Below are 27,749 nucleotides of genomic sequence, written 5' to 3' on the forward strand. Positions count from 1 at the left end.
CTCACTTACCTTTTTATATTAATACATGCAAACTTACCTTTTTATACTTTATAACAACATCCTCACTTACCTTTTTATATTAATACATGCAAACTTACCTTTTAATTTTTAGAAGTGTTGATAAACCTTAATTTAGAAATTTCCATTCAAATTTTGACCTAGCTTTGTCCTGACAGAAGAGTGGAAGGGGTACGGCCCCTCCCTTTAGAGGAGGCGACGTTCAAATCTGACCTTACCTAAAAAATTATGGACAATGGTTTAAGCCTTATCTTAGGCATTGTTATTAAACTCCCTGAGTCTCTCCATCTAAAAAGCTCAGGGCACATTCAACATACTAAATCTAAATATAGCATAAAACTTAAAAAAAAAAAACAAGCAAATGCATTATAAATTAGTAAACAAACAAAAATAACTAAGGAAACAATCACACCACATGCATTATTAACAAATAAAGAACAAATTTTTACGTAAACGTAAACTTTAACATTTTTCCATTGTAAGATTAGAAAAAAAACAGCAATAGTCAGGACAAGAGCATTAGTAAAATATAAAAACTGATTTACAACCCTTCATGATGTTAATTGTTCCAACTTGATAATGTCGGTATTTCACACAAAATTTTAAAAATACAATTTCTTGGGTATTTGCTCATCATGGAACCTCACAAATATGATATACTATTAATCTTATTATTTAAGATAATGATAAAAGTGAGGTTTTTTTAATTACCGGTGACATGCATGGAGCGGACTCTTGCATGGGGAGACTCCCCCGAAAGTTTTAAACATTTCAACACAATGTCAAACATAAAAAGTAATGTTATCACATTTTCCGATATTTTTTATGTATTTTGATTGTAAAAACACATTCAAAATTATCTATGTCTGAAATAAATATTAATTATTAGATAATTTGAAAGGAAAACAACATTCAACTAAATGAAAACAACTAAATGCGTATTAAAAATATGTCGACTAAAAATTTCTAATGTTTTAACATTGTGTTAAAATGGCTTAAACTTTAGAGGTATAGTCAGCTTCATGCAGGACACCGGGCTCACCTGTTAACAATATAGTGAATATAATGCGTTCTTGCCTCAAACATTCCAATTTGAAATTCCAGATTGAAAATGGCTCCCATGATAACTGCAGGGCTTACAAGGCGGGGTAAGCCAAACTACAGAGATAAGAATAACTTCTATTATGTTTTCAATGGGGAGAGGGCAGAGAACAAGAATTGGCGCTGTTCCCAGAGATCATGCACTGCAACCCAAACAACGAGGATATCTACTGGAATCCTGGTAGGGGATGTACTCCCAACTCATGGCCATACCAACAAGCAGCTGAAGACGAAAGCTAAGACCACAGAAAAGGCTGTGATTGAGAAGTATGCCAATGTTCAAGGAAGGCAGAGATCAAAGGACTCCAGACAGAGGGTGAAATTTGTTGTAGAAGCTTTCCCTACCATGCCGAAAGCTGATTATATCCAAACCCGTGCATATGACCAGCAGAAGATAAATAATGATAAATAAAGATCACCTGTATTAATTCCTATGTATACTCCATGATTATGTAAAATTTGTTTTTTATAAAAGATTATTGACTAGGCAAAAAACATGCTTTTGCGTTACCTAGGCAAAATGTTACCCTAGGCAAAATGTTACTAGGCAAACTTGAACTAGGCAAAAAGTTACCTAGGCAAAATGTTACCTAGGCAAAAGTGAACTAGGCAAAATGTGACTAGGCAAAATGTGACTAGGCAAAATGTGACTAGGCAAATTGTGACTAGGCAAAATGTAGCTGAGCCGTGTCGGATCTTGGAACCGGAGAAGACCTACTCAACTTCCTCTCCTTTTATACACTCGTTATTTATCATGTTATTATATCTATAAGCAATAAATGTACTTCTAAAAAATAATAATTCAACCACCATGCCATGTCGAAATCTATTGAATTTGTATTTGTTTTTAATCTTCAATACAGAGACAAATCTAAAGTACTGATTTCTTTGTTTTAGGAGAACTTTGTCCTGGAGGAAGTATGATGACGGGTAGGACAGATAAACTAGCAGAGCAGTGTCCTGTATCTGTACAGGTATATATATAATATATAATAGTAGGACGGATAAACTAGCAGAGCATTGTCCTGTATCTGTACAGGTATATATATAATATATAATAGTAGGACTGATAAACTAGCAGAGCAGTGTTCTGTATCTGTACAGGTATATATATATACATACAATAAAACTTCAAATCATGTTTGGAATACTTATTTTCTTATATTAGGCTTTTCGGGCGCATCGCGCCCATCCTCTATTTCAACTATTAATATTGGCTCTTTCTGTGAGCATCTTTACTCTGTACAACATAAAACAATAACAAAAAGGTTTGCTTTAATAACATTTTTGGCGCTTTTTTAGATTTAGTAAAATTCAAAAAAATTGGGACACAAATTTTTGTAAATTAGAGCATCCATACACCTTCCCTGGGGTCATGTGTGGTCCCGCACAAAGTTTTTGTCCAATCGGTTCAGCTGTTTTGACGTTTATTGGACACAAACAGACAGACAAATAAACAGACAGACAACTTACAAGCAAAGAATATATATAGATACCAGTAGGACAGATAAACTATCTGTACACATTTCACAATACACATATACATGAAGTATATTAGATATGGACAGATATAATATCTTTTTATCTGATTGAAATCTTAGCTATAATTTCTCAACTTTTTAAACTCTTTTTAGGCAGATCTACGACAATTGTACTCTTCTCTTTGTGAGCTAATTAGACATTTTTGGTCCTCCTTCCCACCTACTACTCCTGAATTACAAGAGAAGGTAAATAGAAACTATCTTTATTTATAAATATTTAAAAATATTTAAAAATTATGCCATGCATTTTTTAAAGTTTATTATAATACAAGCCGATTTCACAGCTTAAGAGTTGCAATTGACCTCAAACTTCAAAGCAGAATTCAACAAAAAAGAGACATTTTTTCTTCCCTTTTTAATACTTTTTAGTGCTACCCAAAGGTTCTTGTATTTTATTTTTTTACTGATTACAAGGAGGGGGGGGGGGGGGGNAGGGGGGGGAGGTTAATGATTTTTGAAGTTGTGAAGGGGGCGAGGGGAAATGTAAAGTTGGGCGTCAAAAGGCAAGTTTTTGATACTTTTTAGCCTAAAATGTTATTAATTTTCCTCTAAACTCTACCACAAAATAATGGTAACACAGTTTTTGTTTGAAGACAGTAATCATAGATTGTAGGGACGTGGGACCCATAAAAACTGTGGAACAGGAAAACGACATTTAAGCAATCTTCTATGTATTAGATGTTGTTATAAAGCAAAGTAGTTCTATAAGCAGCTTGAAAATAAACTTTTGAAGTAAAATGTGTCTGTTTATCATACACAGAGTATGAACACTGCACAGTTGCTTATGCTTCTGCTTATGCTTATGCTTATGCTTATGCTTATGCTTATGCTTATGCTTATGCTTATGCTTATGCTTATGCTTATGCTTAAGGACACTTAAAAAGTAAATGAATAAATGTTCATCGGACCATTAAACACAGTTTTATGGGTCTGAAAGAACCAAATTACGCCTTATTTTCCGTTATACAAAACTGCATCTTAACCTTAACCTTGCTTGATAACTACCTCAAAACTAGCTTGATTTACTTCAGGCAAAGAAGATGTATGATACCCTGCAGAAGTTTCAGTCAATGAAGGTATTCATAATAATACTTTACTTTCTTCTCAACTCTAACTTCTACCCTGCATAACTTTGATCAGATTTTGTTCAAAATTTTGATAACTTAAAGGGACTGTAAACGTAATTTCATGTGACCCTCCATGCAAAGATCTATCAGAGTTAAAGAATTTGAAACCAAGAAAAACGGCAATATCTTCGACATTATTAGTTCCATTGTCATCTTTAAATTTAGCTTACAGTCCCTTAATTACAATTCTAATCCAACAAATAAGCTAAAGAGCTTAAGATGATTTAAACATAAATTTTTCAATATGAAAATGTTAGGTTAGACCGTTTGAGAAGGAAGTAGAGAGACGGTATAGTGCGGGGGGAGGACTAATTACTCAGCATATAAACAGTATGCTGGAAGCTGCATACAGGAATTCAAACTTTTAGTATTTATCTTATAGTTAAATTATTCTAAAATATTAAAGAGACGGTTGAACTTGTTAAAAGCCATCTATGATAGATTCAAGAAAGTACGCTTTAAACCTTGTGGTTTGTGGTTTTTAACGGATAATTTCACGTTTCTCAGTTTCTCTGTCAATACAGAAGTAAAAAGGAAGAAAATTGACCGAACAAGAAAGGAAAACGAATATAACTTCAAATAAAGGTTTAAAGATAACTGTCGAATTTATTTCAATACGTCTAAATAAGTTGAAATGATGTTTTAAGTCCTTTTAAGGCTTAAGTTCTTAAGGTTTGAATCTGTTAGGAAGTACACAACGTGGTATTCACGCAAGCAAAAATCCTAGAAACACGGCATACGTGCGGCAAACCGGAAAAAGAAATTATGAGTTGACCACGTGGAAATGTAGAAGCTGAAGTTCACTTCCTGTTAGTCAACATTAACATTTCGAAAACATTTTTTAAAAGTTCAACAATCTATTTTTATTAAAATTTTTACATTTTCAGAAATCTCTTTATGTTTTAAGCTCTTGAACGAGACCGCCATTAAAATAATGACCCGCCTCATGGGAAAACTAGCTGGGCTAGTTGTGCTGGTCATCCAAGCTGCTCATGTCACTGGGATGGATGATGATGGACACAATTTTGACGATTTACTTGACTCTCCGGATGAACGGTTAGATTTTTTATCATCATCCTCTAGGGTCACCCATTCGGGACAAGACTTTGATGACAATGAATATACATATATATACTTTGCTGTTCTATTAGTTTTTTTGTCTGTCTGTTCGTATCCAATAAACGTCGTAACGGCTGAAACGATCGGGCCCAAATTTTGTGTGTGACTTTACATGCCCCCGAGGAAGGTGAATCGATGATCAAAATTTCCAAAACTAGCCTCTAACAAAATCCGATTTTTTATTATAGTTTTAAAATCCACGAAATTTTTTAATAGAACTTTTTTTGTTTTTGTTTTACAATGTATACACAGAGAAAATTTTCACAATTGAAAAAGAAGATGGGTGCGAAGCGCTCTTGAGATTTACGTTGTTTCTCCGCACAATTGCGTTTGATAATACAGAAATGTATATTTCCTGGGGGGGGGGGGGGGCGGACTGGGTAAGTAAAAAATTGGACATCATTTAAAAGACAAGTTTTTTTCATTCTTTTTGATACTTTTTCTTAATTCATATTTTGCATTTATTAATAAATACTCTGGGGAAAAAAAAATTCCAATAATTTTTTTGATAAAATATACATGATACACGCCTGTCATAATAATTATAAAAGTTCATGCATTTATCCCATTAAACCTGTTTTAGTGGAAACTGGGTGGATCCAATAGATATGGGATTTGAAAAAAGGAAACCCAATCTCAAGCAATCCCAATCCTATCTTTCTGGTCAGCAAGCACAACTAGGTATTTAAATATACAAGGTGTCCAAGAAAAAAATAAAATTTAGTGACGGGTTTGAACCGGCATTTTTTCATAAATACAAAAAAGTTCAAATCATTACCAACAAAAACTTTTAGTATTGGGATTTCCAAATTGTGGTCTACCAATGTTTTATGTAGCTTATTAATTAGCCCTGATTTCAATTTATAAAAAATTGTCAAAAAAATATTTTATTTCTTACAATTTTTTGGTACGCTGACAATCTTGATTCCTAAGTTTGTTTGAACACCCTGTATCCTACCTGGATATTTATAATAAAGTGTAAATTTAACTTGAACTGTTTTAAGTTGAAACATTGTTGGATCTGGAGAACTGTAGGAACACGCTTAGGTAAAAATATTATATATAAGCTGGGAACTCTTGTATTCAGGCGCGTAGTNCCCTAAAAAACCGGTGTTAAGAAAAAAATAAAGTTTAAAATCTATATTAATCTACCTGAAGGCTGGCTAATAGTCTAAATAGTTTAAATGAAACCCCGCGAAAAAATATTGTAGATAAGATTTAGGTACAAGAAAGAATTTGAGAAATAATTATAAATTGGACAAATTGTGACATTGTCGATTGATAAAAAAAGTAAAAAATCTGAATATATATGTAGGTTTAAATAAGAGCCTGTCTCTGGCTCTAGGGGGGTGTATGTCTAGGGGGGCACAGGGGTACCAAAATATAGGCGACCAAATACATTTCCGTTTAAAATTGCTAAATGAGTTCTATTTATCTGACAAAACTTTAATCGTCCTTGCGTTTATATAATCAGATCTGGGATCCAGATCAATGCTTGAACTCGATCTTTTGTTAATCTGCAGAATAATTTAAGCTTTATTCAATATCCCACATGGTAATCGTACCCAGTTAGGGATTGAATGGAGCGTTGATCATTGGAGATTCTCAAATTGAAAATGCCCTCAGTAAATATCAAGATCTAGAGATCGGTATTATGAGTATCCATCACAGAAGTTTCCAGCTATGATTTTTCTTAATTACGTTTAATTATTCTCTTTATTTAGATCTCTTATTGAGGAAAAATCCCATCTCTCTGTTACTCCAAGTACATCTACTGGGTCCAGTACTCCAAGTACATCTACTGGGTCTAGTACTCCAAGTACATGTACTGGGTCCAGTACTCAGAGTACAAAGCTTATTAAACCAAGTACAAAGATGGATCTTTCTAATGACAAAGAAAATTACAATTATTGTCCAAAAAGGTATCATTAAACATTCAACCTTTTTATTTATGTTTCTTTATATATTTGCTGCTTCTTAAAAGTAAAAAAAAAAAAACATGGCAGTATATATTTTTATTAAACTTATCATATCTTCAAACACTTTCCTCATCTCTATATCTTTATTAGTGTATACTCTTAGTATTTTTAACTATGACTCTTAGACTTTGCAGAATTCATAGCTTAAAATATTAATGGTCTACAATTACATCTTCAGGCTGCAAAACTATAAGAATAAGAAAAAATTTAGTTTGACGTCCCTGAAAGACTAATTTTAGTTGATTTACTTTGAATTTTGTTAATTTTTACATTTACCAAAAAAAAAATTAATGATTAAATATTTCAGAGATATATTTCTTCAGCGCCATGTGTCAACTCTGCTGAAGCATTTAGGTAAATTATTAAAAGAAAATTATATTTTTTATTGTTAAAATACTTTCAATTTTTTATTTTATTTATTATTTTATTACTGTGCAGTGTGCATTTTGTAGACTACATTATTTTATAACAGTTCATTTTGTAGATTATATTTTTTATTACAGTGCAACTTGTAGTATATATATTATCTTATTACAATGCATTTTGTAGAATTTACTTTTTTTAACAGTGCAATTTGTCTAATATATTAGTTTAATGCAGCGTTACTTGTAGCATATCTTATTTGATTATACTTAATATATATACATTATTTTATTACAGTGCAGTTTGTCAAAAATATTTGTTTTTTACAGTGAACTTTGTAGAATAAATTATTTTATTACAGTGTTTGATGGAGTGTCTGGTGCTCATATACATGCTGAGATTAAACTATCCACTACTCAGATTGCTACTCTTAGAACTTTTAGGAACAAAACCAATATTTTAATAGTTTTTGCATTTTTGTAGAGTTTATTTACTGTCTGAAAATGATCTCGTAAAAGATGGGGGTATAAGCGATATTAACCGCTAATCCTTAACGAACAGTTGATCGTTAATATTAAACCGTTAATATCTAACATCTTCTGCTAGAGTCAAAATATTGCAATATTTAAGCCAACTTGTTGAGAATAAGATTTAGCAAGTTTTTACATATTTGTTAAACCCCTGGAAACCGGATAACAATATTGAAAATAAAGGAAAGTACGGACTATTCAGCTTTACTTGCCATTAGTGGTCTAATATGAGACCATAGGAATAATAATACCCTTTTTTAAATGCATAGGATGCATAGATGCATAGTTTATATACATTTTATATATCGTTAACGTCATATATTTATATATACCATGAAACATTATGTATTTATTTATAACATAGGATGCATAGGATGCATAGACTTATATAAGAAATATATACAAGTTTATATACGGCTGCATAGGATGCATAGGATGCATAGACTTATATAAGAAATATATACAAGTTTATATACGGCTGCATAGGATGCATAGGATGCATAGATGCATAGACTTATAAACATTATGTATTTATTTATAACATAGTATGCATAGGATGCATAGATGCATAGACTAAATATAAGAAATATATGTATATATTTTTTTATATAAGTCTATGCATCTATGCATCCTATGCAGCCTTATATAAACTTGTATATAATTCTTACATAAGTCTATGCATCTATGTATCTATGCATCCTATGCAAATGATAAAACTCGTTTTTAACTCCAATGGTCTCATATCGTGCCTGGTATCTTACTTGCGGTGCAAGTGAAACCTGTAACAAGATTTTATTTTACTTCTTACTTTTAATCTAGTTTCCAGTCAAGGGGCAAAAAAGAGCCTGCTAGAAAAAAATTCTCTCAAACACCCCCTTGTTCAAAATGAGATATTGGTATAAACAATCATGTAAACGTATAAATCACGGGCAGCCGTAGTACATTTTAATTTCCGAGCCGGGTCAACCTTTCCGGTCCCAGTTTTTACTGTCTCGCCCGGACATTGGGTAAATAAAGCAGACACTCAATAGGAATAGCCGGTGCAACAAGGTTGACGCGGTCAGACTTTGGATTGAATTTACTTTTACTGAAGGGTCAGAAGTGCGTGAAATTTGAAGCATTAAATGCAAAAAAAAAACATTATTTATCAGATTTAGCTTAAAACGGAAAAGTAGAGCGTTCAAAACTGTAAGATTTGAATTATTAAATGCACTGTTTGCGTATTTTCAAGTCTCCTCCGGCTCCATCCAAAAATGGTTATGATCGATTCACAACAGTACCCTGAAAAGTTTTGTCTGATCAAGTATGAATTGGATATCAATGTTTATACTTTTGAAACCGAATTTTTATTGAAATGTGGTTTCACTACTAAAGTGACAGCATTTCTACTGCAGGGAAATAATATCGATCTGAGAAAAACTTAGAAAAACGACAATATCTGTCACGATAATTGTTTCAAGGATACCATTGTGAATCGGGCATTGTCATCGTTGCTCGGAGATTAGCTGAGATTGGTTTTCAGGTTCTCTTTAATACTGGTTTACAGGTTCTCTTTAATACTGGTTTTCAGGTTCTCTTTAATACTGGTTTTCAGGTTCTCTTTAATACTGGTTTTGTTGATGTTAGCTCTGGGTCTGGTGGAAGCGCCTATGACGTGGATATTATTCTCTCCAACATGATTCTAGGATCAGCAGCGGTCAAACATCCGCTCATGGATAAATGGCAGAGTTTCAAGTAGGTTCAATATTTATTTTTTTCCTTATGTTTTAGAGAGAATGGTGGGGATTTTCTTGATATTTTATTTTTTTAACATTGAAAATACTCTGATTAAAATCACTCGTTTGATTTGATGATGTAGAAAAATTCAAAATATTTCCCATTTTAAAAACGTCTTTGATTAAATTTTAATTCATTCTTTTCTTGATGAATACGTTAAATATTTTGTTTCTAAACTGTATCAAATATTGTTAAAAGTTTTAATTTTTTCAATATTTTTCAACATTCACTACAGCCTGGTAGGGATCGATGGAGTGACAAAGGGAAATATGATTTAGAACAGAATTGTCAGATATTGTAAATCTTTTGTGATTTTGCTGAGTAATTCTGAATTCGATATATGCATTGTAATTTTACTCTGTATGGATAGCTTCAATGTAGAGATATAGCATTGATTCTCAAACTTTAAGTTCCCGCAGTTTAAATCGAAAACAGGCGATCTGTATTTTGAGCGTCCAAACTAAAAGTTTCCAGCTTTGATTGAATAATATTTTAGAGATCTAAGTGAGAAAATAAAAGAACCTGTTCTTATTCTTTGCACTGCATTCTCCCTGGCATTTTCTATCCTATTCATCTTTAGATATTTTACTATTTGGAAGATTTTCCTAGGTAACATTTTTATTTCTGTTTATATTTAAGTTTCGTTTATGCTTGATTTTAATTGACTTGAACCTAGGGTCTCCAGCGAACGAAACGTTTCGCGAAAAAATGCAAAATATTTCCGCAATTTTTTTCGCGAAATTTTCGCATTTATCTTTTCGAATTTCTCAATTTTTTGCGGAACAAATTGAAGCGAAATTTCCCGAATAAAAACTAAAATGTTCGTATTTTTGCGAGCGAACGAAATGCCAAATTTTCGCGAAACGATTTTCCTATTTTGCTGAAAATTAATTTCTAACTTCATGATTTGATTTGATTTGATTTGATTTGATATGATTTGATTTGATTTGATTTGATTTGATTTGATTTGATTTGATTTGATTTGATTTGATTTGATTTGATTTGATTTGATTTGATTTGATTATGGGTTGGTTTGGTTTGGTTTGATTCGATTTGATTCGATTTGATTCGATTTGATTTAGTAGTGTACTTTACAGTTATATTTGCAGTGTACTGTACTGCAATGTACTATACTATTTAGTACTGATGATTGTAAGTGTCTGCTGGCACTGGCAGCATATGCACAAGGAAGCATTGTCTGCTAAACAAGCAAAACTAATGCAGCATCGGAATATACCACCAGAGTGCAGGTATCATTATCATTATCATTATCATTATCATTATCATTATCATGGCTTTGGCGTTGGCATCGGCATTGTTATCATTTTTGTTATTTTCGTTATTGTCAATAATAATATTTATTTTTCAGTCCGAATTCTATGCCATGGACATCCTTTTTTAAATCCTTCGTTGTTTCTGAAGACAAGTGCAAGGAATATCACAAGGTTTGTAGTTCATGCTATTTCATTTTTTTTACTTTTCTTTGGATATTTTATTGTTAAAGAAAAAATATTATAACCACCTTAAATTCTTAAAATATCTGAACCTAAAGAGTACATACTTAAATATCAGAGAAACAATTTACAAACAAATCTAAAAGTTATAGTGAGATTAATTAAAATAACAGATAGGACCAAGAGCGGTCCATTACCCCCTCCCCTGAGTGAAGTTAGGGAGGGCTGTAACCCCTCCCCCCNACGTTGTAAAAATAAATTTTAAATTACCATGTCCCTACGGCCTAAATTTATATATAATAATAATTTGAATCAACTTATGGGTCACACTATAAAAAAGTGTAATCTGTTCATTTGTCTTATAAGTCCTTTTTAGTTAATCCATAATTGTTTTGCAGGCTTTGTTAGTGGATCCGTTCTATGAGGTGAGTCCCTTGATGGCATTCACTGACCTCCTTCTTAACCTCTGCTTTAGACCTCTCAGGGTGTAAGTTAACGTATTTTTATCAAGACTTTTCGGTACAATGTTCCTATAAAACAAGACTAATGATGAAAGTGACTCTGATCACTCGAGTTGAATACCCGATTCACAACAGTACCTTTGAAACATTAATCTGATTACTAATATGACAGATAACGTCGTTTCTCTTGCTATAAAAAAGCTTTACTTTTAAACACTGAAATAAAAACAATATTCAGTTGGCAGTATTTTCATTCCCGGGTCCAGCTCTCCTTCGAGCTCTAAAATATCAAAATACGAATTTTGTTTACCAAGCTTTGTTAATTAACAATAAAACTGGCTGGCCTAATACGTCACATGTAATGTAAACCAACCCTATCCCCCATTTCTTAGTTCAATCTTACATTCATTTCTTATACGCATTTTTTCCTATGGAATTGATATCTATATATATATATAAAGAAGTAGTCTGTGTTTGTTTGTATGTCTGTCTAATAATAACTAATGAACCCCTTGGCTAGTTGCCCCAACATTTGATTAATGAACTCGGGAGAGCCACGGGAATTTTTAACAGTTTAAAGATAAGGAGGTTAACTTTTGTAAAAAAAAAACTTAGTTTCCATGGACAAATCTGGATTGCCAAGCTTAATATGTTCAGCAATATTATCCTATTTGAATGCCCTTTTCAGAACTATAAGAACCAGAAAACTGTGGAAAGTGAAAACAACATTAAAGCAATTATTTACTGTCTTTGATGTCGTTACAAATACAAAGCATATAGCTGTATTATTAACTTAACATTTCACTTTTTGAGTGAAATGCTCTGCTGTTCAAGATTATAACTATATTTACAATTTTTACCTTGAGTCTAAAAGTCGTCTTCCTGTTCGCGAGTTTTCTGGTTTTTACTGTATATTATATACTCTGATTTTTTTGCTGAAACTTACTTTTATCGTCATTTTTAAAACAATATGGTTAAAAATTATTTTTATGAAAATGTTTACCGAAAAATAGTGTCATCCCTGATTACGCTGACGGGCTTTCTTTTCCATTATGGCCGATCTATCAGCTGATATTCACCAAACCTCATTATTACCTCCATTCTTCTTCGACCTACACGTCTTTCATTTTGATTAAAAGCACACATCCTCTCTACACTTTATATCTGAATTACAAGGATATAATTTATATATTTATATCCAGTGTTTTAAGATTAAAATGGTGGAATATATTTACCAGGTTTGGGAAAGAATTCTCGGAAATGGTGAACGAAGTGAACTCCCGAGTTCCTGTTCTATTGTCGGTAAGTTCTGTCAAAAACTTGTATAACAATTTGGTTTAACAGGTTATTGTTTCATGGAGGGGGGGTCCATATAGTCTGTACTGCAGGATTACACCATTTCAACTTTTGACGTTCAAAGATTTATTATTTTTAAGAATTGTGAAAAATAATTATCAGTGGCTGAATTTAAAGAGTTTGAGCCAAAACCCGGTTTAAATTATGCGCCGCTCAAATTCTTTAAATTCGGCCACAGGTCGAGTTGATATGTGAGGTTTTTCAAGCACAAATTTATTATTAGTTCATTTTTTAATAATAAATTTTATTGTCCTTGCCACAGCACTCGGCCCGAGGAAGCGTACTATAGAACAGACCCCTAATCTGATTTATCCCTTTATTCATCAATCATTTTCCGTAAACCTTAATTTAGGCGCCTGTTCTAGTAGCATTATTATTACTGATAGCGTTCATTCTCATTCTTATCTCGGGATACAAGATACGTCTGCCATGGTTCCTAGGTAGGTTTTAGATTATATATAATTTAGTAATCTCTGTTTGTTTGGATGTCCGATTATATCCCTTGACAGTCGACCCCCTCGGCCGATTTGCCTCATATTTTGATGGGGTAATTCGGTTTAAAAACCGGGAATGTTCTTAGCTTGCGTAAAAAAATTTAACTGAGTGAGTTGACTGTAACAGAGGAAGTTTAGTATTTTCCTAGAGAACAATTTCCCGGCCGGCCCCCNTGCAACGCTCGGCCCAGAAGTCGTCTTAACCTAACCCTAAATTATATTAATTTGCTGAAAAATAAGTTGTCATGTACAAAATTGATATGAGGGGGGGATCCAAAAAGCGTTCTGTAGGACAGACCCGGAAGTTTAGTTTCCGGTGGATGCTGGGTTCCGAAGCTAGTTTATTTATAACTCGTGAAAATCTTTCCATTTTCTGAACAAAAGTAAATACATGAAACTTGCAATCATACAGAGTCTACTTTAACTTCTTCTTTATAATTGAACTTTAACAAGAATTAATGTCAGACCGGTTTTAAATTTGATTTATTTATAAAAGTACGTAAGTACAACTTCTAGATTAAAAGAGTTTTCCGTACGAAACAAGTTTATTGTTGCAGAAAATCATGAATGTAAGGAAACAGGCAGTATTAATTCCGAATAGTCGTCTCTGAAGTCTGGTTCATTGTGGGTAACCCTGTTTATTCCCCTGCAAGATAGTATATTTTAACTGTCAAGGGGTAGTTATATTGTATCTGTTAAGTATCATCGAATATATCCTATTAAGGTGAAATAAGTCCTGGCCGATCTATAAACTGTTCCCTTGAGACAGATATACAGGAGATAAAACAGTTGTTGAAACAAGGGAATAGAGATTCTGTGGATTTCAGATCTCAAACATCAGAATCTAATTATTTGATGCAAACACATTCTACAGGTTATTTAAACTAATAATTTTTTCGTGCAAAATAAAAACTTCTCTAAAATAATGACAATTTTGATAACAAATTTTTATGTTCTTTCTACGATTATTAAAATCTAGTGAAAAGAACCTTAAAATCAACTATTTGTGTTTTTTCCCGCTTTTTTATGAACATATTTAGAACAGTTATAACTCAGGGATCATACTTAAATTGATCCTTAGCTCAAGGTTTTCCTTGGTTTAATTTTTAAGTAAAATTGGCGAATAACGAGATTTTTTTATGAATTTAGCAAATTGGTAGTTTCCATCTTAAAGCTACTGTAAGCGTAGTTTAAGTGAACCTTCCTGCAAAGATGGCGATGTCCAATTTACAACGATACCCTTTAAAGCTTTGACTGATCAAGTATGAATAAGATATCGTTTTTGTTTACCTGACTTTTGTGGTTTGTGGTTTCTCTGTAAAGTGACTTTCGCATCTCTTTCTTAAATGAAACGATGGAGAAATTCACTGAAATTAACACTTGCTGAGTCAGAAAAACTACGTTATCTATGCATGGAATATCGCTTGAATTTACTCTAACAGTTCCTTTTAACTGAAAAAAAACATTATTTTGAAAACGTATATACGTCGTTCAGTAGACCTGACCTAAATGTTCTGTGTGAAATTATAAATTTCACTTTTATCAAAGTTTCTTTTAATGTTCAGGTTCCAGCCATCCTCCCGCTCTTTCTAAACAACAATCCTGTGTAGAGGAGATACTCTGTAGTTCAACTAGGCCTAGAGAACTAGATGAACCTGGAAACCAAACTCAACCCGAGTCGACAAATATTATTGACGTAGAAGAGTCTAAAAGTAGCAAAGAATCTACGGTTAGAAGTCAGGTTGAAGAGTCTGGAGAAAGAAATGACCTTTTAACAGAAATCAAACTGAAGAGATTTCCATCAGACGGGTCAGAATCCGGAAAAAGAGGTTTAACAGAGGTACCAAAATCTTCATCAGAAGAATTAGATTCAGGAGAAGCTGATGAGCGTTTAGTCCATCCAAAACGTCCTGAACTGGTTCAGCATAGCGCAACAACTCCGACCAAACTACGTTCTCCTGTTCGTAAACTTGACAATACAAGCTTGTTAAACCAGGAGACAGACTCGTGTTCAACTTCCTCAACATCAAGGAAACATTTTTATTTATTTAATGTCTTATTTCGTTTTTGTTTGCCATCCGTTTTTTGTCTCATTCTTAATTACGGTCCTTAGTGTCTTCAATTTATTATTGCATCCCTAGATTTCCACGTAATGTTAATTTTTATTTTTGAACACTGCCAAATTAACATAAAAACTCAGGCAAAGTCAAAATATAAAGCTAAATCATTTTGTTTAATGATGAATATTTTAAATAAAAATTATGTTTATAGGGAGGTTTCTTCGTCTGTCAATCGAGTAGATCGTTGGTCCGACGATTTTGAAGAGGACATGGAAATCCTGGACGAAAATCTTCTCCTCTCTTCTCCGAGTTCTCGTGCTTATCTATCCAGGGTTGAGGAGATCTTGAACCTTGACCAGGATCCATCCTAAACCTCTTCAACCTTCCAGACCACCCGGAGCTTTTAAATCAAACCAATCCCTCGTACCTGATGCCATTTGGACGCTTCGCATTTAATGCTGATTTAATTATCGTGACATAAAATTATTTTGATATTATTATTTCAGACAAAATGCTTGGACTTGGACAGCTTCCTAAGGAATATAACAAGGTTGGAAATTTTTTTTAAATGCTTTTGTTCAAACTATTTTAAAATTTTCCCGTTTAGAAATATTTTCAGTTTTACCCCCTGTTTGATGGTCTTTTTCCAAGTTCAGTTAGTATATTTTATTTTAGGCCGTTCATGGACCTTATGATCCCGCAATCTTTTACGGAAAGAAGGATACTCCTCTGAGCCAGGTTTAAAATGTTAATTGCTTTTCTCGAATCCTCATTTTTTTTAATATATATTTTGCAATTTTCAAAAGTCGAATAAAAAAATCTCATTTGATAAGAAATGCTAACACAGCTAGTAGAGTGAATTGAGAAATGTTAATTACCCTCATAAAAGCGTAATTTCAAGCGACACCCTTCATGCAATTTTGGCAATTCCTTATTCACAACGGTACCCTTAACCCTATCACGATAGGGGGGGTGTTTTCCACCCCCACCTGAGGTTTTTTCTAAATAACTTTAAAATGGCTGATAGTTTTCAACTCAAAGTTGTAAACAAATTTTGCCAAAAAAAATTTAATGCATAGGGTCAAAAGGCTGGTTGGTGTTTTTTTTAATTTGTTGGCCTTGAAAAGTTGGACTGGACATGTATCACACTCCCCTATTTCCAGGGTGGCCAAAATGTACGGATTGTACGGATTTTTTATTTTGTAAGCCTAAAATTGTACGGATTGTACGGATTTTTTTCAAATTGCACGGATTGTGCGGATTTTTATCCTGGAAATACACCGGGTTTTTTTAATTTTCACTCATTTCAGCAAATTTTTCATGAAAATTTCAAAAAAAAATCTTGTCAAAATAAACTTATTTTCTGCATTCTAAATGATATTAGATTGATGAATGTTTCAATTGACAATCAAAATTCATTCATAGTTCGAGATCCCAGAAGTGTTCATTTGAGAATATGTTTATCTATCTGTCTAGCTATCTGTCTAGCTATATGTCTAGCTATCTGTCGATCCATCTGTATATCTATCTGCATGTTAGTTTATCTATCTTTATATCTATCTGTTTATATATCCTATCTGTCTCTCTGTTTATCTATATGTGTATGCGTCTTATCTGTTTCTCTGTCTATCTATCTGTCTGTCTGTTTATCTATCTATTTGTCTCTTTATCAGATCTGAGAACATCCTCTCAGGTTTCTTCCGTTTATTTGTAAATTTTTTCATTTTTAGTTTAATATTAACTTTCTTTTAATAAGTGTGCAACCCCTGTACCACGCTATTTTTAATTATATTAGATCCTAAATCTACACTCCACTCTTTCTAATTATAACTTAATTTTTTGGTTATTAAATGGCCTAATCACCGATCTAAACAGTTTTAAAAATTAGAATCAAAGCTCTTTAGTTCTCGAGTTCTCCGGTTCTCTTGTTCTCTAGTTCTCTGGTTCTCTGGTTCTCTGGTTCTCTGGTTCTCTGGTTCTCTGGCTCTCTGGTTCTCTGGTTCTCTGGTTCTCTAGTTCTCTAGTTTTCTATTATCTAGTTCTCTAGTTCTCTATTATCTAGTTCATTAGTTCATTAGTTCTCTAGTTCTCTGGTTCTCTGGTTCTCTGGTTCTCTGGTTCTCTAGTTCTCTGGTTCTCTAGTTCTCTGGTTCTCTAGTTCTCTGGTTCCCTGGTTCTCTAGTTGTCGAGTTCTCTTGTTCTCTATTATCTAGTTCTCTAGTTCTCTAGTTTTCTAGTTTTCTAGTTTTCTAGTTCTCTGGTTATCTTGTTCTCTAGTTCTCTAGTTCTCTAGTTTTCTAGTTTTCTAGTTTTCTGGTTCTCTGGTTCGGTTCTCTTGTTCTCTTGTTCTCTTGTTCTCGGGTTCTCTAGTTCTCTAGTTCTTTAGTTCTCTAGTTATCTAGTTATCTAGTTATCTAGTCATCTAGTCATCTAGTCATCTAGTTATCTAGTCATCTAGTTATCTAGTTATTTAGTTATCTAGTTCTCTAGTTCTCTAGTTCTCTAACTCTCTAGTTCTCTAGTTCTCTAGTTATCTAGTTCTCTAGCTCTCTAGCTCTCTAGCTCTTTAGCTCTCTAGTTCTCTAGTTCTCTAGTTATCTATTTCTCTAGTTCTAAGTTCTCTTGTTCTCTTGTTCTCTAGTTTTCAAGTTCTCTAGTTCTCCAGCTCTCTAGTGTTTAATAGTAATGTTTAAGTTTAATATCTTTGCAACCTTATGTGGTAGACTTTTGTTATTATAAGCTGTGAATTCTTCCAGATTAATTAGGCTTCGTTTAAAAAACCAAAGGTTTTCAGGTTGCAAAGATAAATGGATTTTAAAATTGAGTTTAAGTTGAGTTTCTTCAGTTAATCTCATTTTTTCATTATTTCCGGGTTCTCATCCAAGCATTCAAATACAGGGTGGCCAAAATGTACGGATTGTACGGATTGTACGGATTTTTCAAAAAATGTACGGACTTTTTTCAAAAAAATGTACGGATTGTACGGATTTTTTTTTTCGAAAATTGTACGGATTGTACGGATTTTTCAAAAAATGTACGGACTTTTTTCAAAAAAATGTACGGATTGTACGGATTTTTTTTTTCGAAAATTGTACGGATTGTACGGATTTTTCAAAAAATGTACGGACTTTTTTTAAAAAAATGTACGGATTGTACGGATTTTTTTTCGAAAATTGTACGGATTGTACGAATTTTTTTCGAAAATTGTACGGATTTCTTCTGAAAATGTACGGATTTTTTCAAAAAAGTTTTGGCCACCCTGTATTTCAACTCTAAGGGCAAAATCATAGGGGTGGAAACAGCCCCCCCCCCCCCCCATCTGTTAGACAGAAATAGCCACACGGGCTAGGGTTAAAAACGATCATGTATGAATTAGTTATAAAAATTTCGAAAACTGATTATTTTCAATCGGGACTCTCTTCAAAATGAACTTTCTAGTGCTGGAAAACATACAGGAATCGTCAGATTTATTCACTTTTAAATCTAGAAAAATGACAGCATCTTTCACAATATTATTCAGACAAAGGTATTAAGGAGTGAGCCATTGTCATATTTACAATGCGGGTCATTTTAAACAACGCTTACAATCTCAAGTTTTACAAAATTATTTTGAAATCCAATAAAATATTGTTCACATGTTATCTCTGAATAGGTTAAGCTCTACCAGCTCCCAGCTTGGTTGGCCAGGAGAAATCCTTCCCCTGTTGCTATGGGTAGAGCTGTCAGCAGGTAGGATTATGTCAAAGGTTGTTAAAATAGATTTGGTTAGCTAAATTATTTCCGTTCTGAACGCTGGGTTGGATTACCAACATCAGGTCTGATTTAACGAACATTTAAAAATCTTTAAAATCGGTACGAAGAGTTACTTCATGAAATTTATTTTAAATCCTCAAATTTCAGTATTTTTAAAAGACTTGTGTGTTCAGGGCTTATTGGAGATGGAACCACAAGTACGTTCTCCCCAAGTACAGCGGTATCACCCCTGTTCTTCAGGTAGAGTCGGTTTTCCACCACCGTACTGTTAGCTTATAGGATCTGGATCCATTGGATCAGCAACATTGTATCTTCTTTTATCCTTATCCTTAAAAATATCCCAAAGCCCATATTTAACCAAACGGTATTAACAATTCCACCCGGTTTAATGGTACACAAATCACTTGACGTTTCTTCAAGCTAAGAAATTGTATTTATAAACTTGAAATTTTAATTGCTCAAAGTTTTTTTATGAACAGGCTTAGGATCCGGATCCCCAATATATTTGCTTCCTAGATCTGGATCCAAGGAGCAAAATATCGACCAGAAACTGTAAAAATAACCGGGGCGCTCAAACCTATAATTGTATTTATAACTTGAAAATGTGTTAAAAACTTTCTTTTTAATTGCTCAAAGTTTTTTATGAACAGGGATCCGGATCCCCAATATTTTTGCTTCCTGGATCCGGATCCGCCGCAGCAATATGCGGATCCACAGATCTGGATCTATGGGGAAAAATATCGTCCAGAAACTGTAAAGATAACTGTTGCGTTCAGGCCTATATCTGTTTTTAAAAAAGTAGATTATTTTAACTTTATTATCTTTAAATGGTTCAGTGAACAATGTTAGCGAAAAAAAGAAGAACAAGTATTTATTCTTCTTTAGATAAAAATCAGTAAATCGTAAAGAAATATTTAGATCTGAATTTATATCTTTATGGATCCTTGTCACAGGTTTTACAAGTTAATATTTAGTTGACTGTTGCCTGGTCTGCTCTGTTCTACTGTCTGAACTACAGCGGTATCTCCCACCACACCAATGCCAAGTATCACTGGTAAACAAAGGTGAGAAAAATGTATTTTAATAGGAAACATCATTTTATTAAGAAAGGATGTGCTGTACCATGATTAAATCTATTTAATAAAGCTCTTCCCTCATATATAAATATATTTGTTTGTATGTGTGTTAGCTATAACTGGCCTAAACGGCTGGACCGAATGGGCTGACTCTTTTGAGGGCACTCTTGAGTACCCTGGGGGTTACTTAGGCTACTAAAAAAATCAAATTTCATTTTTCAGAAATGGTTTTTTTCTTTGAAATTCGATTTTTAAAAAATTCCACGGGCAACGACGGGCACTTAATCTGGTGGTATATAAATGAATAACCTCCTTATTTTTTTTATGAGAAAGTACTTGTAGAATTTTTTTGTCAAAATTGAATTGCCAAAGCTTCTCCATTTCTGTCGAGGCTAAAACCCACCATTTTTCATTTGCGTCATTTTTTTTAGATTCTTCGTTTATGATATGTTTTGGGGTCTTGACTCTTTAAACTCTGCATTTTTAGAAAATAAAATTATCATACACGGGCTCATCTTTGTTTTCAGTTTTTCATTTACTGTATTGTTTTTATTGTGCATTGGACTTGATAGGGACTGTTGGCGGTATTTCAAGTTAATCTCTATTTAGAGATAGACATGTTTTATTCCCAAAAAGCAAAGCAAAGGTACTCTCGAAACCTTTTTCTGAAGGATGGACGAGATATTCCTGTTTAAAGGATTTTGCTGTAGAGACTGTCAGATTTCAAAACGTTTTTGCGATAAAAACTTTTTTATGATAAAAAATTGTTACACAGATAAATGACTTTACGTTACTGTTGTGAATCTGATAGGACATGCTATAGGGTCAATTAATACTACGTGAACAGTCCCTTTAAATTCAAGCCTATGTTAAAAATGTTTCCATCATGTAACATATTTGTTTATTTCAGGAGCTGAGTGAAGGTGGTTTAAAGTTTAATGTGTAGTCGAGTATAGATAAATATGAAACACATTCTCAATAAACAATTTTAAATAGTTATTTTTGTTTACATTAAATATTTTGGTCTTCCTCGTAATAATGGATAGGTTTAGATTCGGGGGATAGTTATTTTCCTTAAAATTTAAGTTTCATATTTTAAAAATAAACTAAAGTTTTTACATTCAGGGTGTCCCAACAAACATGAGAATATAGAGGTGTCATGAAGATCGTCGTACACCCTGGTTAGATTACTGACTTTTTGAAGGGTTTACCAGTGGGTAGAAACAAGTACTGGATGAATACACCCTGGTTAGATTAGTGTTTATTTCAGGGGTTTACCAGGGGTAGAAACAGAAATACTGGTTGAATACATCCTGGTTAGATTACTATTTATTTCAGGGGTTTACCAGGGGGTAGAAAAAGAAATACTGGTTCAATACATCCTGGTTAGATAAGAGTTTATTTCATAGGTTTACCAGGGGGTAGGAACAGGAATACAGCTTGAACACATCCTGGTTAGATTACTATTTATTTCAAGGGTTTACAAGGGGGGAAAACAGAATTATTTCCAATAAAAGGATTTTCTTAAGCCTAGATAATTCGCAAAAGTGTAAAGAAAAACATCGAATACAGGCCAGAGCGGATGAAGGAATACAGGACTTCAGTTAAATGCTGTACATATGTCCGGAGAAAATGATTATAAAATAAATTACTGACAAATAAATTAAAAAGAAAAGGAATTCCTTAAGGCTAATTTCTTAGTTGTGCTACCGTAGGTCGTATCTATCTATCTAAAGTGCTCTTGCGGACGTAACCAATACCCATAATGTGACTTTGGTTATACCTATAGATAGCACTATTAAATGTAGGTTGGATGCACTGAATTTGTAGTTCAGATGTACAACCTTGTAGGTCGGATGCACAACTTTTGTAAGTCTGATTCACAACTTTTGTAAGTCGGATGCACAACTTTTGTAGGTCGGATGCACAGGTCAGATGACACATGTATGGAAAGATGCACAGTTATTAAACAGCCGCAGTGTTCGGCCCAGAAATTGTCTTAACCAAACCTAACCTCACATATCGGCTATGACTTATCAATTTGATAACTGTGGCCGCAGCGTTCGGCCCCATGGTCTGTCTTATTCGCAGCGCTCGGTCCAGAAATTGTCTACATAACCCTACAGATCGGGTCACTTTTGTTAATTTGAAAAATGTGGCCGCCGCGTTCATCCCTAAAGCCTGTCATAGTAGGGAGGGAAGGCCAAGAAGCCATGAACCCCGTGGAAAATCTCCGAACCCTGTGGAATGGTCTCCGAACCCCGTGGAGGAGGTTTTTTGAAAAAAACGTTATCAAATATAAATATTACTTGTAAATTAGCAATAATTTTCCAATCTTCTCGACATATGGACTCAATAAATATAATAATCAAGTTAAAGAAATAGGGGTTCGGAGACTGTTTCTGCAGGGTTTCGGAGACTTTTCCACGGGGTTCATGGCTGCTTGGCCTTCCCTCCCTCGTCATAGCAGCAGCGCTCGGCCCAGAAATTGTGTTAACTGCAGGCCTAACCCCACAATTCGGCTATCACATTGTTAATTTGGTAATATGGCCGCAGCTCTCGGCCCAGACTTAAACAAACCTAACATCCGACCTACAAAATGTGTCCATCCGACCTATAAAAGTTGTGAGTCCGGCCTACAAAACTGCAGTGCATCCGAGACACAAAAGTTGTGCATCCGACCTACAAAAGTTGTGCATCCGATCTACAAAAAGTGTTTATCCGACCTACAAATGTCTGTGCAACGGGAACAGCGATATCCTTATGGTAGCACTGTCAACTATTTCCGAGTAACTTTACTATTCCAATCCGTATCTTAAATAAAATGTGCATTTTTGAGAACCAAGCTTACAAGAACAGAACTAAAGATGGCAAGGATTTGTAATTGTGAACAAACGGATATTTTTTAAAATAAACAACAGAAAATCACGTTTTATTTTTAAATTTTTTTTTTGAAACGGGTTTCTACAAAAATCTGAAAAATGTACAAATTTTCTAAATGGTTTTCTTCAAACAGTTGCCTTTCTTATGCCATACCAAAATTAAACCCTGAGAAAAGATACTAGCTAAAAAAAACATTTGTTTTTGTAAGTTTTTTTTCCGAATGTTTTAATAGTACTTTGGGGTGCCTGCTAAAAGTCCGAAAGTTTTAGAAAAAACTAACAAAGTTATTGGTCTTGCCTAGGGTTTCCAGCGAGCGAAACGTTTCGCGAAGTTTTCGGTCGCAGTTTGCAAGCTTTTTCGCGAAAATAAATGTAGTTTAATTTCGCGAAAGTGCGAAAATATTTTCGTAAAATGTGAAAATTTCGCGAAATGTCTGATGTCTCCTAGTCCTTCTTAAATCTATATTTATATTTTGTGTTGATCCATCAGTTAGACACGCGGATGAATCCCTCTTTGAAAATAAGCCCTGTATTCTCAAAAGTTGCCTTTTTTGATATATGTTCGCAACTTTTCCGTTAAAATTTTTCATTTATTTTTTAACATTCTGTTTTTTTGCGAAACAGATTGAAGCAAAATTTCGAGAGAAATGCGAAATTTTTCTCATTTTTCGCGAGCGAACGAAGTGCAAAAATTATGCGAATTGGTCGCGAAACGATTTTTTCCTTTTCGATGGAAACCCTATCACTTGTTGGGTCTATTTGTTATGCAACAGGGTTACCAACAAAGGATGAGACTTCAGAGACGACAATGTAGAATTTATATTGTCTATATCCTTAGATTCATGACTCTTTGCAACAGTCCTTGTTTATTTCAAAAACAAAAAAATTAATAAAACAAAAAAGAAGATATTCAGGACAGAAGACTAAATTTAGCTTTGGGATCGTCATATTCATATTTAAAGATTTGTAGGTCGTCTTTGCCGTCTCATGCTTTGTGGTTAAACCTGTAGTTCAAAAACAGACAGGTTTCAAAATAAATATCTTATTTATGTAGGTGCCCAACGCTACAAATTTGTGAATAACAATTTACTTAATGCAGAATATATCTACATAGAGTGTTCTACAGCTTACACTGATTACGTAATATATATATATATATATATATATATATATATTATAATATCTCCACTTTATCATAATTTGTCTGTATGCCCAGCAATAGGCTAGCATTCTTCCTCTACTCCATCAGCACCCCCCCCCCCCCTAACCACAACTGAACCTGTCCCCCTACAATAGTGTTGTTCATCGATCGCGTTGGGATCGTTTAAAAAAAAACCTGTCAAGATTTCAAAACTTTAATTATATTTTACTTTTTTTCATCCTGTAAAATATCTTTGATCTGAAAAAATATGAAAACTAACCTATTCGTTACAAAGCGTTCGTATTTGCATCGTTTTTCGATCGTTTTTTGCATTTATCTTTTATCAGGATCAAAATTGTCAGTGGGCAAAATTTTAACCTCGAATGAAAATGTAGGCAAAAATGAACCAACTATATTTATGAAAGCACATCACAACCCCCTAGATGTGTCTAAAACTCGACATTTGCCTTTTAACGATTCGTTAATCGACATGTTAACCCTTATCAACAGTCCACAACCCCCCCCCCCCTCCTTTTTTTAAACGTTACTGATTCAATTGTCTGCTGACTTTGTTAGTCGATTGTCAAGAAAAGCATTTTCGTCAGGAAGTAAGCCGACTTTAAAATTTGGTGACCAGTTTTCATCACTATGTAGTTTCCAGTTTCCTGCTCCCCTTCGAGGGGGGGAGGCCTGTCACAGTATTTTCTCGTCCAAGCCACATTCTCCTCATTTTCTCCTTTAAGTCATGCCTCGAAATCCTTGTCCTTCGAATATTATGTGCTTTAAAGTTTCCAATTCTCTAAGTTAAAACTATTTTTATAAATCTGGCCACGCTAGGGCATAAAATATGGATAGACTAAAGTACTGCAATGTGAGTACATCATGTTGGAGTCTTTAAACACATAAGCATGATGTCAAACTTTATTTAAGTAAAACTTAAATCTCTTCTGTCTCCGTTAGGCTAATCTTCGTGATATGAAATAAATAGCCAAATATTTGGAACCATCCAGAGAATTCTTATGGTTTTCACTATAATTAACAAAAAAGTTCAATAAACTTAGAATTATTTAAGGCATTATAAAACAGGAATATCTGTAAAAAGTTGAACTTTTCTATGAACAATAAACTTGAAAACTTGAATTCAACTAAAACATTTTTTTTCGATTTACAAATATTCAATATTTCATTTATGCCCTAACGTGGCCCGATTCTTAAAAAATAGTTTTATCTGGAAGGATAAGAAGTGATATTGGAAGGACGGGTATTATTACAAGACAGACAGAGCCTGTTCTACGCAAACTGAACAATAAATTGTATCGATTTCATTCAAGTTTTCGAGATACTAGAAAAATATCTCTGAATTGGTTTACCCGATCTTCATCAAATTTTAGAATTTGATAGAAATAATCTATTAATCTATTCTCTGCTCGCTTAATTTTGATGAGAAAAAAAAATTTCGTGGATTTTTATGGAGCCATGTGAGTTACAAAAGTGAAAATAATTCTATAAAACAAACGGGAAAAATACAAGTTATGAGAATTTCACAGGAAAAAAATAGTATTTAAGAAGATGAAAATAATCACACTTTTTTCTTACCCTGTACATAATCACGAAGTACATATATATATATGAAGATTACTGAGTTTATCTATTTATTCTCTAGACAAACATCAGCTCTGCAAGTTCTGCCTTCATTCAATTAGAAGACATATTATGTTCAGAATAATGAATACATTTGTCTTGTTTGTCTGAATGGAACTTAAATCATAAGAAGAACTGAACCGAATGAACATATTTTAAGCATGAAACCATTGCGGATGAGGTTGAAAAATGTGCCAAAAAATAGGTTTACTTGATTCATGCTAAGAATTTGATTACATGATCAGGTTGCAAAAATATAGGGTTTGGAAAATTTAAGTTTGTGACAAGTAATCAGTCCTTTTTCAAAAAAAGAAAAATCTAGGAAAAGTTTAATTCCTAAGATTAAAGGGAATGTAAGCGATGCCCGATTTACAATGGTACCCTTTAAAGCTTTGTCTGATTAAGTATAAGTTATATATATCTCAATGTTTCTGTTTATTTTAAGTGTTTATATTAGTTTTCGTTTTCTCTGCGAGAATGACTTGCACATTTCTTGGCAATAAGAAGCAACAGAGAAACTCGCAGAAAAATATACTCTTTTTAAGTCAGAAAACCTCGTTATCTTCCACACTTTCGATCAGATTAAGGTTTCAAGGGTACCGTTGTGAATCGGAAATTTCCATCTTTGCTTGGGAACCCAGGTTAATAAAAGTTACTCATGCCGTGTAACCAGTGCAAAGCTACTCCCATCACATTCTACCAGGAAACTAAATTTTCGCTATTAAAGTTGCCCCACTCAATTTAGAATCTGAAATCCCAGCTAAGAACATTCCCGTGGGTGTCCTGAATTTCCCAATCAAAATTTGAGGCATATCGGTCAAGGGGTTCCTTTGTTATGATCGGACTAACAGACATACAAACTTTATATATATAGATACTAGCTTGGGAAACCAGCGTGGCCCAGGCTACTAAAGGTTACTCCCGCCGTTTACCCGCACTTGAACAATTTTACCGGGAAACTAAATTTTCGCTATAAAAGTCGACCCACTCAACTTAGTTTCTCAAAACCACACTTAGAACATTTGACTATGTTGAAATATTTTGATGATTTAAAATAAAAATCAAGTTTTCATATTCATCACAATTCACAGCTGGTGCCCTTTCACAACATTAAACAACCCCCTCCCCCCCCCCCCAACTAGTTTTACAGATTTCCTTGTAAACGTTTAAACTTTCTTTTTCATTCTAAAAACTTTCAATCAAATCACAAGCAAAAATTTGTTGAATGTACAACTGTAGTGTTGTTAATCGTTTTGGATCGTTTTTAGAAAAAATTCAATAAAACTTTTTTTTTGTTTTTTTTTTTGCCAGATCTTTATCCTACAAAAATAAAAATTGCAAAAACGATCCAAAAACGATCGTTATAACGCGTTCGTTTTTGGATCGCTTTTGGGTGGTTTTTTCCATATATCTTCTGTCATGGTAAAATTTTGACATATTTAAAGAATTAAGGCAAAATGTTCAGAATAAAAAGTTTAGAAAACATTTGCTTCTCTTGTTATGCCAATTTTTGAATCCGAAAAAAGAAAATATCGGCAAAAAAAACGGAAAAACGATCCAATTGCAAGGTTTTGAAAATGTGACTTTCTGAGCCTTAAGAAGACTTAAGACTTAGTGAGATTAATTTTTTTGTTTGAAAAAGGTTGTTTTTATGACTCGAAATTTTGTTTCGATGACAAAAATATTTTTTACCTAAACTTCATTTTTATAACAAACTCTAAAGTGCCCGGCGTTGCCCGTGGAATTTTTTAAACATATTACCAAATGTTTTATTTTTATTATTCAGCCACTTTGGTCTTGCCGTTTGACCAGCTATCTATAGCTTATATATTTATATATGAGCGAAGAGCTTTATTATATAAACTGTCTTGGGAACC

General features: G+C 33.5%; 3 protein-coding genes across 4 annotated transcripts in view; all 3 read left to right on the forward strand.

Annotated features, from left to right (window-relative positions):
• LOC111701732 (general transcription factor IIH subunit 1) overlaps positions 1–4,677 on the forward strand; it is a gene marked incomplete at its 5' end in the record, with an annotated part of 16,141 nt that extends 11,464 nt beyond the window's left edge. Inside the window, 5 exon segments of the mRNA XM_023473140.1 lie at positions 2,009–2,093; positions 2,754–2,846; positions 3,692–3,736; positions 4,045–4,139; positions 4,475–4,677. Coding sequence (XP_023328908.1) covers positions 2,009–2,093; positions 2,754–2,846; positions 3,692–3,736; positions 4,045–4,139; positions 4,475–4,514 — 358 coding nt within the window.
• Positions 4,678–4,704: 27 nt separating this feature from the next.
• On the forward strand, positions 4,705–15,886 carry LOC111701734 (chloride channel CLIC-like protein 1). 2 transcript variants are annotated; one of them, XM_023473141.1, is made up of 16 exons: positions 4,705–4,843; positions 5,490–5,587; positions 5,911–5,953; positions 6,631–6,828; positions 7,193–7,239; positions 7,610–7,691; positions 9,405–9,512; positions 10,051–10,163; positions 10,696–10,804; positions 10,924–10,999; positions 11,407–11,495; positions 12,708–12,771; positions 13,178–13,265; positions 14,044–14,193; positions 14,885–15,350; positions 15,591–15,886. In XM_023473141.1, exons 1-16 carry the CDS (start codon positions 4,722–4,724, stop codon positions 15,748–15,750), a joined length of 2,013 nt encoding a protein of 670 aa, XP_023328909.1. In that variant the 5' UTR covers positions 4,705–4,721; the 3' UTR covers positions 15,751–15,886. The 2 variants fall into 2 exon arrangements, with proteins under 2 accessions (XP_023328909.1, XP_023328910.1); XM_023473142.1 differs by having other exon boundaries at positions 7,610–7,687; positions 9,401–9,512.
• Positions 15,840–21,207, forward strand: LOC111701735 (putative ATP synthase subunit f, mitochondrial). Its single transcript, XM_023473143.1, has 6 exons — positions 15,840–15,929; positions 16,055–16,117; positions 19,032–19,108; positions 19,306–19,372; positions 20,107–20,196; positions 21,119–21,207. The coding sequence occupies exons 1-5, from the start codon at positions 15,891–15,893 to the stop codon at positions 20,188–20,190; spliced, it is 330 nt and encodes a 109-aa protein (XP_023328911.1). The 5' UTR covers positions 15,840–15,890; the 3' UTR covers positions 20,191–20,196; positions 21,119–21,207.
• The last annotated feature ends 6,542 nt before the right edge of the window (positions 21,208–27,749 follow it).

Source organism: Eurytemora carolleeae, unplaced genomic scaffold (genome assembly GCF_000591075.1).
Source record: "Eurytemora carolleeae unplaced genomic scaffold, Eaff_2.0 scaffold416, whole genome shotgun sequence".
Taxonomy (NCBI): Eukaryota; Metazoa; Arthropoda; class Copepoda; order Calanoida; family Temoridae; genus Eurytemora; species Eurytemora carolleeae.